Below are 12,898 nucleotides of genomic sequence, written 5' to 3'. Positions count from 1 at the left end.
TGGAATACCATAAAAAAATAAAATAAAATAAAAAAAGAAATCTTGCCATTTGCAACGATGTGGATGGAACTAGAGGGTATTATGCTAAGCAAAATAAGTCAATCAGAGAAAGACAATTATCATATGATCTCACTCATATATGGAATTTAAGAAATAAAACAGAGGATCAAAGAGGAAGGGAGAGAAAATAAAACAAAATGAAATCAGAGAGGGAGACAAACCACAAGAGACTCTTAATCATCGGAAACAAACTGAGGGTTGCTGGAGGGGAGGTGGTGGGGGAATAGGGTAACTGGGTGATGGACGTTAAGGAGGGCACATGATGTAATGGACACGGGGCATTATATAAGACTGATGAATCACTGAACTCTACCTCTGAAACTAGTAATACACTAAATGTTAATTAATTGAATTTAAATTTTAAAAATAAATTATATCCATTCAATTCAAACTGCCAAATGCAACACTGCCAAGAAGGTTCAACTGACTTACACATCATCACAATAAACGGGTTTTTTTGTTTGTTTTGTTTTTTAAGTAGGCTCCACACCCACCGTGGAGCCCAACACGGGGCTTGAACTCATGACCTTGAAGTCAAGACCTGAGCTCAGATTGAGTCAGATGCTTAGCCAACTGAGCACCCCCGGTGCCCCAATAAATGTTTATTTTTTAAATAAATACATATGTATAAACATTAGGTCAAATAGTTTTACATAATGAGAAAAAAAGTGCCCATTATGTGCCAGGAGCTGTAATTAAAAGATGAATATGAAAGTCAGTGCCCTCAAGAAGTTCACAGTTTTTTAGGAAAGAAGGTCATACAAATAAATAATTATAACTTCATATGATAATTATAATATGATTATGTAATATATGATGTGATAAATACAAAATACAACAGAAATTTGGAGGCAGAATGACCAACATCACCCAGAGGGATGATTTAGGAAAGCTTTACAGAAGAGGCAACATTTGAGCAGGGCTAACAATGTACTATCATTCATTCAATCAATAAGAATGACATGACATGGCATTTATACAGAATTGCAAATAGTTCTCTATGCATGATAGGCAAGTGGTGAGCTTGGAAAGGGTAGCAGTGGCCACATCAAGAAAAGTCTCGTATGTAATGATGGAAAGTTTGGAATTTATACTGTAAGCCATTAAAAAAATATTTAGGCATAGCTTTGATACAATCAAATTTGCAGTCTATAAAATTCACTAGGTTAATAGTGGATCAACAGGTCTTTGTAATTGTCTCTAAAGACTGAGGCAAAGATGACTCTAAGGTTTGTAGTTGGACTGATAAGCAAGTGGTAACCACTGGTAGAAATACAGAAAACGAATAGGAATGCTATTTGGTAGAAAGAGGGTAAGTTTTCTCACTCAATTTGAGTCTATGGTGTTGATGAGGCATTCAAATGTAATTATCTTACCGGGGAACTGGAGATATGAGACTCACAGAAAGAGCTCATAAAGAGATAAGGTTTTTAGGACAGGTATGTTGGAGGCCTTACAGGTTCCTAGAGCTCTGAGGAGAAAACAAAAAGAAAAATTATCACCAAACCAGAGAGAGGCTGAAATGGAGGTGGCAAAAGCAGAATCATTTTACAGATACAGAGAAAAGCCCAAGTATAAGAGAATTTGAAGGAGAGATACAGGAGGCCATTTTGACTCAATTCTATAAAGGCTACTTTAATCAGAGAATGGGTGACTTCAGAGTGAATGCTTCCATAATAATATACATTAAGAAAGAATGCAGATTTTTTTAAAAGTAAATATCATTTGTAGAAGCAGAATGGCATTATTCACAATAGCCAAAAAGTAGAAGCACCCCAAATGTTTAACACATGAATGGATAAACAAAATATGGTATATACATACAATGGAATATTAGCCAGCCTTAAAAGGGAAGGAAATTCTGACACACGTTACAACATGGACAAACCCTGAAGACAATCAGGCTAAGAGAAGTAAGCCAGTCACAAAAGGATAGATATTGTATGATCCCACATCCATGATCCCACTTTATGGGTACTTATACTAGTCAAATTTATAGAGACAGAAAGTAGAATGGTTGCCTAAAGTTGGGAGGAAGTGAGAATGAGGAGTTACTATTTAAAGGGTATGGAGTTTCAGTCTGGGAAGATGAGAAAGTTCTGAAGGTGGATGGTGGTGATGGCTGCACAACAATGTGAATGTACTTCTTGCCTCCTGATATGGACTGAATTCATATGTTGAAGTGTAGTCCCCAATGTGATGGTATTCCGAGGTGGGCCCTTTGGGAAGTAATTAGGTCATGGGGGTGGAGCCCTCATGAATGCGATTAGAGGTGATTTCTATCTCAGCTATGTGAGGATACAGTAAGAAGGCAACTGTCTACAGCCCATGAAGTAGGCCGTCACCAGGTACTGGGTCTGCTGGTGCCTTGATCTTGAATTTCTCAGATTGCAGAACTGCGAGATACAAATGTTTGTCATTTAAACCACCCAGTCTAGGGGCACCTGGGTGGCTCAGTCGTTAAGCGTCTGCCTTCGGCTCTGGGATCGAGCTCCGCATCGGGCTCCCTGCTCCGCGGGAAGCCTGCTTCTCCCTCTCCCACTCCCCCTGCTTGTGTTCCCTCTCTCACTGTGTTTCTCTCTGTCAAATAAATAAATAAAATCTTAAAAATCAATCAATTAATAAATAAACAAACCACCCAGTCTACATTTCTATCATAGCAGCCCAAACTAAGACCACTAAACTATACTCTTAAAAATACTCATAAAATGGAAATGTTTATGTTATGTAGACTTTACCATTGTTTTAAGTAAATATCTCAGGAACCATTTCTGTTTTGCCTGGAATAACAACCTTGGGAGGGACTTAATCTTTGAGAGTGAAAGCTAGTTGGGTGTTGCCATAGTAAGAGCAGCACTCTTCTTTGACCAGGAAAAACACCTTTAAAATTCCCTATGTTCTACAGTTTGTATGAACAAGCAAAATTTTTTTAAAAAGAGAAAATTAGTTTCCTTCTACTTAACTTTAGTAAGTAAAGCATCTATAATTTGTTTGCTTAAAAGCCAAGCGTGTGGAGGATGTGAAAAATTTCTTGTAAAATGAAGCATCCAAAAACATTCCTGATATCAAAACATTTATGATTATGATGACATGCTATATATATTTTCAGAATCACCAGCTACAGATAGCCTCAAGTTTAAAAAGACTTAACTTTTATTTTAATATATACAACTGAATTTTTGCTTATAAATAAAATCAATAGACACCCTAACTGGTATACACTCATCAGTGAACTAAGTAATCAGCTGAGAACTCAGGAGAAAGTCAGACCTCTACTCAACATAGCCTGAATAGGGTGCAAAAACATTTTGCAATTAAAGATTTTAATGAGTAATTATATTGGTGTTTCATAAAGGTTTCTTAATAATTATTATGCTGATGCTAACAGAAATAAAATGCCAGCAGCATCCACTAAGAAATCACATGGGGTTGTGGTCATTCTCAAGACACTACCCCTAAGGGGTGCCTGGGTGGCTCAGTTGGTTAAGTGACTGCCTTCAGCTCAGGCCATGATCCTGGCGTCCCGGGATCGAGTCCCACCTCGGGCTCCCTGTTCAGCAGGGAGTCTGCTTCTCTCTCTGACCCTCCTTCCTCTCATGCTCTCTGTCTCTCATTCTCTCTCTCTCAAATAACTAAAATCTTAAAAAAAAAAAAGACACTACTCCTAGAGTTTAACGTGTAATGAAACAAAGAACATTAAAAAAATAACAACATATATGCTTTTGACTTTTAGATAGAAGGTTATATATCCAGTTAGAGGCAAATTTGTGTCACCAGTAGGGCCACTAAAAAGTCAGAAGAGGCCCTACACACTTCTACTTCTCAAGGCACCGAGCATATAATTACACAAAGAAATGCCAAAAGAGGGTTACAAAATACACATTTAACCTAGAAGTAATATCAGGGCACCTGGGTGGGTCAGTCAGTTAAGCATCTGCTTATGGGTCAGGTCATGATCCCAGGGTCCTGGGATCGAACTCCACATCCAGCTCCGCACTCAGCAGAAAGTCTGCGTCTGCTTCTCCCTTTGCACTCCCCCACCGCTGCTCATGCTTGTGCGTGCTTTCTCTCTCTAATAAATAAAATCTTTAAAACATAAAAGTAATATCATAACACCAAAAAATGGAATCAAATAATGCTGCCAATCAAAAGATCATTTATCAACGTGATTGATAAAAATATTAATTTACAGTATGTAGCCTGTGGCATAGTCCAGTAACAGGACACAAATCAAATGAAAAACATTTTATAATCCTGTTGGTGTGTTCTTTGTGATTTTTGTCTTTTAATCTGATCTGGATTTGAAGTTAAAGTTAAAAGTCTACGTTTGAGACCCTCTGTGAATGTGAAGCCGAAAGAAAAAGGCTTCCTGAACCCTCCTGTATTCCCAAAGGAAAATTAAAGAATCAAATCAATTAAATTAATCAGAATATATATTTGTTATATTTTATTTATTTATTTTAAGATTTTTAATTTATTTATTTGACAGAGAGAGACACAGTGAGAGAGGGAACACAAGCAGGGGGAATGGGAGAGGGAGAAGCAGGCTTCCCGCTGAGCAGGGAACCTGATGTGGGGCTTGATCCCAGACCCTGGGATCATGACCTGAGCCGAAGGCAGACACTTAACGACTGAGCCACCCAGGAGCCCCATATTTGTCATTTTTTAAAGTGCTTTTATAAAGCTGGCTGTTGAAACCTAAAACTATAACTTAAAAAGGGTTACAACACAGACAACAGTTTCCATACAAGTGAAGAAAAAAGCAACAAAAGGATGTATAATACAGTACAAAAGGATGTATAATATAGTGGTATAAAGAAGAACTTAGGTTTTGGGAATCACTGAAGCAAGATGAGAAAATACAGTAAGAGAAAACTACATGGTACCCAATAACATGTCTTGGAGTTATGAGTTCATGCACAGAAAAGACTCCCAAATTCCAATAAAACAATAAAGTCTGCATAGAAAATGCATTCTATATGCTAGACACTATGGTTTAAGAATGTTAAGCTCAGGCAGTTCTTGACCACTATTCTCTACTTCCCAGATCCAAGTCAATACGTGCTTTTGGTACAGTTCCTAATAAAAAAATACATGACCTTTCTCCATTATATTTTTCACTTAATATGGGGGTAGAGACAGGATAGGAGAGAGGAAAGAGTACATAGGTAAATGTGAGAAGACTTTGGTTCTTTGGCCAGCTAGGACTTTGCCAACTTTGGTAAATTCCTTAGCTTGCTATTTTCTCATCTGTAAAATTACTTCACAGGATTGAGAGCAAAATAAAAGGAAGAAAAAACATATGAAAGTATTATTTAGAAATTTTAAATTTAAAGCATCATTATAGCACATACTGTTTAAATACTTTATGCTTTATTTGAAAAAGGTATTTTATTTTTTATTTAGTTATATTTTTTAAAAGAGAGAGAGGATGGGGCAGAGGGAGAGGAAGAGAGAGAATCTTAAGCAGGCTCCACACCCAGAACGGAGCCTGACATGGCGCTCCGTCTCACCACCCTAAGATCATGACCTGAGCCGAAATCAAGAGTCGGATTCTTAACTGACTGAGCCGTCCAGGTGCCCCTCAAAAAGGTATTTTAGATAATATAAGGCATAAATGTAGATTCTGGAAAATAACTTGCTTTTAAAGGTAGAGAATTTTAAAAACAAAAATTCCAGTTTACCTTTTCTTATTTTTCCTAGACTAGATTTGATTTTAATTTGTAGCACACTATATAAGATATCATAATTTTCTCACTTCCTTAATGATTAAAAGTGACTAAACTCTTTAGTGGTTTGAAGTGCAATGGTATACTCTTGATATGATAAGCTTATTTCCTTCTTTGCAGATTTATTTTTACTGCAGATAGTTTTTATATCATATTATCTCAGCCTTGAAATTAATATGCAATTTTTTTGCCTCTTTGTATTTTTTATCATGATTTCTTAGGTCTATATACGTTCATATATAAATTATACTACAAATGTTGATAGAGTCCATTCTAACATACCAGACATTATGCTAGGAGCCAGAAAACAATAGAAAAGAATGAGGTAAAACCTACTACTATAAGGCTGCTTTCTGTGGCTATTAACAGTGAAAGCATCTATTAAACAAATGTACTTCTTTTCAGGCTAACCTGGCATTACATTCAAAGTTCCTATGGAAGTGTGAAACTGATACCTATTTTACAAACTTCATTTGATTTTTATGCAAGCATGCTTACAAAATGATGAAAATGTTTACTTACTCGTACACCTTTAGGACCTGGATTACCTTCTGGTCCAGCTAAACCCTAGTGTGAACAAAAGACATCATTATCATACTACAGTATTTTGAAAGCATTGTTGATAAATAAAATAAAATGGTCATATAAAGAGGTATCATTTTCACAAGTATAAAATTCAGAACTAGGTATACTTAATGAAGACTATATGTGTTCAAGGAGTTTTAGAATTTCAGAGCCAAAAGAGGTACTATATATAATCTATACAAAAATATATTTTAGATATCTAAACAAGGTAAATTAACACACAGTATAAGATGCAAAAAAAATAAATTCTAATTAAATTATTTCTCATTGGAAAACTGTGTTTTTTTAAAGCACTTCTAATTAACTTATCTAAAATATATTCCCATAATTTAAAAATCAATACATTTTTAACTTCAATCTCCATATGCTTGAGTATTTATATATCTTTCAGACAACACAAATCATCACTTGGTGGTAAGACTCTAATATACAACACTCTCCATGTATTTTTAAAGGCCTAAAATATGGAATTTTGTTAACTATAGATTACTTTTTGGCATTTTCATTTCCCTCATTCTTGAGAATAAAAAAGATATTATAACTATAGCTTTCTAGTATGCTAAATGAATAATTAATTTCAAGAGTAAGTCTTCAATTCATGAAAACCTCAGGAAGAAAATTTGTTCTATTATTAGTCTATATGAAATAGATAAAGTTATAAATGAGAGGAAAATAAATATAAAATGTTTAGAATGAATTTTCAAAACTGTATAAAAAGACTTGAATTCATTTCAGATAAAATTATTCAGTAGTGGTATACATAGCACTGCCAAACTGTGTCTCAAGTTTTTATAACTCTGCTATTAAAAAATAACGCTTGTTATACAGTCTTAACTCTTACCATTACTTCATTATAGTGAGTGGCAGTATTGTAACATCAGTAGCAGGATTGTTTTAAAATCTTATTAGACCCTTGGGCATTTTAATTTTGAAGTTTCCACTGTATCACATCACACATGTTTAAAAACCCTACTCCCATTTTAAACAAAACTTTCTACAGTAACATTTTTAAAGATTTTTACAATTTTAATTTTGAAATTATTTTGCCATGAGGCATTCATTATTTAATAGAAATAAACCAATTATTATTTGAACATTAACTCTGAAAATCAGAACATACAAAGCATTAATGAAAAGGAACATAAAAGGAGAAATGTAAATATAGTTACCTCACCTGCCTTCCAGGGTAACCACGTGAACCAATACTACCAGTGAATCCTAGAATTCCCTGAAATAAAAAATAAAATAAATGAAACAATACAACAAAATCAAAAGAAGCCCAAGGAAACAAATTTGGCACAATTATAATACCCAAGTTTATAAAGAAATTTTTCCCCATAAAAGTACTAAGGGTCCTGAACATTGTGTATCTGACTGAAATCACCTATTTGAAATAAAAATGAGCCAAAATTATTAAATAGAAAAATAAAACTGTCAGATTAGGGGCCTTAAATGAGATACAGACTATTAATAATGATAAATCTAGGATGGAAAAATCCAGCACTACATAAAGAAGACACTTATTCTAGAAAAAGAGTTGATACATTTCTTAATAACCAGTATCTTTTTACATTGAATTCCTTCTTACCTCAATCATCTCGCAACTCTCCTTAAATGTCTAAGCATGAGCCCCAGAAGACTAAAAGGGGCAGTGAACCTTAGAACAAACCTCTTCTTCCTTCCTAAAGTAAACTCATTCTTACAGCAAGTCTGATTAAGAAATGGATATTAAGTGGTAAGTACCTTTATCATGACATAGATCCATCTAAAACTTAGAACTAACTTTGGATGGTAAACTCATTTTAAATTGACAACTTTGTATTTTTAATTTTAAAACAAGGTTTGCTGAAGAAAGGAGACTCAAAGGCATAAGAAAGGAAACCTGCTACAGAACTGGGGGGGCGGGGGGGCGGGGATCAAGTGAGAAGAAATACCTCCACTTTGTTTTTACTTTTCTTTCATTGATAAATTCATTCATTAGTTTATCCAGAGTTTAGGCGTATTAAATAATTCTTGAACCAAGGAAATGGCCAGAAGACTGTATGTTGACCTGCCTTTACTTAAACTCAGATGGTGACAGCAATGTTAAATTTCATAGATTATTTATTTATTATGTAAAATTCATTTCCTTCTTATTGTTTGTAAGAGATAAAAGACACTAGCCCTTTGCCCGTCTGCTCTGAAGCACACAGAAGAGTGTTACCTTCAGTTTAAGTACAAAAACACTATAAAATTCCTAAAAATTTGGAAAATCTATAGTAAGAACAGACAAAGGAAAAGGCAATTGGAGGATCACAGATGAACATTTTATTAGACATGAAGGCTCCTAATATATCTCTATCTCCACTTTTCTCAGAATCTCTCTCAATTTTGTTCTCTTCTCATTTCTCTCCCTCCTCCTCTCCCCTTCCTCCAACAATTACCATTTACTGAGCCCTTTTTATGTGCCACTCACTATGCCAAGCACATTACATCAGCTTTACATCTATGAGATAGATACTATTTTCTCTATTCTACATTTGAAGAAAGTAAGATACAGAGAAGTTATGAAACTTGCCCAAGATGCTACAGTAAGTAGCAGAGCCCAAATATGAACTCAGACAATCTGACAAAAGTTGTCATGTCATGCACACACACATACATATATATATATGTACTATATACATATAGACCATTCATCCATACTATATATATATATGACAATGGACAATTTAACAGAATGTCAATAAAACAGTGGCTTTCTGAGAAGTACAGAATAAAATTCTTATCTACCTATGGAGAGATTTATCCTATGAATTTCAGAAACCATATTTCTGTACTAAATATCACCTTATTAAAAACATGTTCAATATATAGTATCATATTCCCATAACATTCATTTAGCACCTATCATATGCCAGGCACTATTTTAAGTATTTTATATGTATTATCTTATTTAATCTGCCTAAACCCTATAAGGTAGGTGCCATTATCCCTATTTTACAGATTAAAAAATGAAACATACAGTATCTGTCACCAGTGGAAAGTCACTCAGCTAGTATGTGGGAAGCGAGGATTTAAATAAGCATGTCTAATTCCAGAGACCACCATCCAAGGCTGCTTCCCTAGCGTAGTTCTAAAATGTACATAACTTCCAATAGTACTCTAGGGAAAGCCCTCTAATTATGAGATTTGCTCCAGTCTATTTACAATTGCTTCCTTTATGCTTCATCCAATTCTAAAATACACAGGCCTATATCCAGACATTCACAAAACCTCATATTTGGGTATGCCAATAGAAAGGAGTGAAACAAATTAAAAGGGCTGTTTTTATTCTGTAGGTCACTGTCTGGCTAAGACCAACCACCATCCCTTTCATTCCTCTCCTAGCCAAATTAGATTAATTGAGCTCTATTAAAAAGCAATCTGTTTTAAGTCATAAAGGAAATCTGATTTTGAATGGATTTTCATAGAAGGTGTTAAGGCAACATGTAGAGATCTAAAACATTCCAGCTGCAAAGAGAAATACACAAAAAAATTCTGGGGGATGGCTAAATTCTGCTATCCTGGAATGGCAGTAGACAAAGTAAACAAGTAAGCTTTCAGCAGTCTTATATGGTATAAACATGTATATGCCAACCACACTCTAAAATCACTATGACAACCACAGAAGCTCAAAAGAAACTCAAAGCAAACATTACAACTTAAAATTCACTATGCACTTAAAATTGGTTAAAAACAAAAAAGTTGGCCCACGTAAATCTGTAGATTGAATGGAGCAATTTAGACACAAAGATCTATCTCTAGACCCTGGAGAAATTAGGAATAAGAAACTTGCCCCAGTCCTACTTCTAACACCAAGAATTAAAAGCACACGCTCTGAGAAAATCAAGACTTCATTGGAAATCCCAGCACTGCTACCAAGTAGAATTAGTAAAGTAAAATAATAATACCTAGGTCACAGGATTATTGTGTGGAGAAAACAGAACAATGTGTAGAAATATATTTAAAAGTGGGAGAAACTGCAACAATCCTTAGCATTGCTGTGCATTAAAATAGTTAACATATGGAAATAATAAATAATTATACCACTAGAAGTTATAGTTGATAGTAGGTATAGTTTAGCAATTAATAAGAATTCAGTAAATGACAGCTCTAATTACTAGCACTTGCACAGATGATAAAATTATTTTCCAAATGCTTGTTGACCAATTTATAGATATTTACAAAATTTTTCAGAAGTAAATGTCTCCTAGCAAACTAGTTATGCTCCTCTTAATATCCAGTGGTTCACAGTTAAAATGCAAAATGATTTTAGATGTATTTCACAGTTACCACCAATTTTGCCTTTTTTTCTGGAAATAAACAGAATGGAAAGCCATAACTGCTCCAAAATACATTTTCCAACCTTTAAAACTGATTTTAGACTCCTAAAATGCACACTCTCAGAACAATAACAAGTATACTAAGAACTAGGTTATAGAGCAGTTGTGAGAACACTTGTAAGTATTAACATGGTCAATTTTTCATTTACTTGTGAAATATTAGGTTTTCTTTATTAGAACCCAGACATTTGTGTCAAAGCAGTTTTCTAGAGATTTTTTTTTAAAGATTTTATTTATTTATCTGACAGAGATAGAGGGACACAGCGAGAGAGGGAACACAAGCATGGGGAGGGGGAGAGAGAGAAGCAGGCTTCCCGCGGAACAGGGAGCCCGATGCGGGGATCGATCCCAGGACCCCGAGATCATGACCCGAGTGGAAGGTAGACGCTTAACGACTGAGCCACCCAGGCACCCCTAGAGATTTTTTTTCTCCCCAGGGACTAATCCTTCCTGTCCTTCCGACTTTTTTCCCATAAATGCTTTTTAGCACTTGTTTAATCTTCAAGAAACTGAGATTGCACTTGTTACAGATAACATTTATCACTTTACTTGCTACTTCTAGTAATTAGTAATCTTGAAAAACTGTGCCTCAGGACTGAACAGAGTATACTGTCCCACTTAACATGAATGAAAGAGAAAATTAGCTTTATTTCATTTATACCTTTCCCTCAGGGACATTCTATCACATTTCTTTCTGGAGCTCTCTTTAGGGCTTCCTGAGGCTCTTTGCTGAATCTGCAATAACGGTGTCCATCACCCTAGTTAGTTTCTTATCTCTTATCCTTTTCACTGCTTTATTTATACTGACCTAGTATATACTGTATTGAAAACAAGAGATATGGCTTTATTTTTTTTCCCTATGACATATGATATATTATTTTCTGGTAGGAGAGAGAAATAATAACATGATTAAAAACTAAAGAGTTCCCAAACTATTCTGACTTTAAATATGTGCATATGTGTCTAATGGACAATAACATATGTGCTATTCTAATTTGGATTTTTATTAAAATTTATTTACATTCCCTTATGCAAAGGTCAGGAAATTAACAGCTATTAATAGGCTTTTGTAAATAGGCAAACCCCTGAAACCGTATATAAAATCAAATGTGTGGGGCGCCTGGGGGAGCTCAGTCGGTTAAGCGTCTGCCAGGATCCTGGGATTGAGTCCCGTGTGGGGCTCCCTGCTCAGTGGGGAATCTGCTTCTCCCTCTCCCTCCAACCCTCCCTTCCACTTGTGTGTGTGTGAGCATGAGCGCGCTCTCTCTCAAATAAATAAAATCTTAAAAAAATACAAATGTGTGAAAGAAAAAATGAAAACAAAAAAATAAAAATAAATAAGTGTGTGTGCATGTGTGCATTCATGTGCATGAATATGTGTGTTTTCTGGGGAAAGAGTTCATAGCATTTATTACATTCTTAAAGGGGCTTGTGAACCTCAAAAGTTTAAGAACTGCTGTTCTGGAACATCTTAGGCAGATAGTTAAAGTCAGTCAGGGATTCAGGAAAAAAAACAAAAACAAACCTATAACATGATCAATTGAAAAATTCTGTCTTGCACTAAAGAGAGTGAAAATCACTGAGAAGGAAATTTTAATAAGCGGGGGAAAATAATCTCTCAATGGAGTTCACTAATGTGTGTCTTTTTTACTGGAGAAGATACAAGTTTTATAAATGAAGTACTTACTGGTTCACCTTGGAGTCCTGGGAGCCCTGGATAGCCTTTGAGTCCCTGCAAGGTTAAAGGTGAAGACATGCTATGAACCATAAGCTCATACAAGCCGAAAACTAAACAAAGGTTCTAAGTTGTTTTTATCCCAACTTTTGGTTTCCTCATCAATGCATATTTATAATTTATTTCTTATTTATCTTTTTAATATGAGTATTTGAATTATTTGTTACTATCAACAAAAATGGTAGCATACTATTGAATAGAGAATAAAAACAGCATCTTTTATATAAAGCTGGTATCCAGCAATGGATCTGTTAAATCTTACTGAAGCTTTTTAAAAGTTGATTTTAGTTTATTATTTATTAATTTATTATTTATTTATTTATTTTTAGAGAAGTGAGGAGGGCAGGAGGGAGAGGGAGAGAGAATCCTAAGCAGTATCCATGCCCAGCACACAGCCCAAACCAGGCTCTATCAAGTTGGTTTTA

General features: G+C 34.9%; 1 protein-coding gene across 1 annotated transcript in view; it reads right to left on the bottom strand.

Moving 5' to 3' along the window:
* Positions 1 to 12,898, bottom strand: part of COL24A1 (collagen type XXIV alpha 1 chain) — a 415,211-nt gene that overhangs the window by 277,275 nt on the left and 125,038 nt on the right. Inside the window, exons 10-12 of the mRNA XM_073896005.1 lie at positions 12,426 to 12,470; positions 7,549 to 7,602; positions 6,312 to 6,356 (exon numbers count right to left, since the gene is read on the bottom strand). Of these exons, the coding sequence (XP_073752106.1) occupies positions 6,312 to 6,356; positions 7,549 to 7,602; positions 12,426 to 12,470 (144 nt within the window). The remainder of the gene's footprint in view (positions 1 to 6,311; positions 6,357 to 7,548; positions 7,603 to 12,425; positions 12,471 to 12,898) is intronic.

This window comes from Callorhinus ursinus, unplaced genomic scaffold (assembly GCF_003265705.2).
Source record: "Callorhinus ursinus isolate GAN/ISIS: 27379988/994484 unplaced genomic scaffold, GSC_fseal_2.0 scaffold9, whole genome shotgun sequence".
NCBI lineage: Eukaryota > Metazoa > Chordata > Mammalia > Carnivora > Otariidae > Callorhinus > Callorhinus ursinus.
The sequence above is the reverse complement of the archived record's forward strand: the minus strand, read 5'-3'. Positions and strand labels throughout refer to the sequence as shown.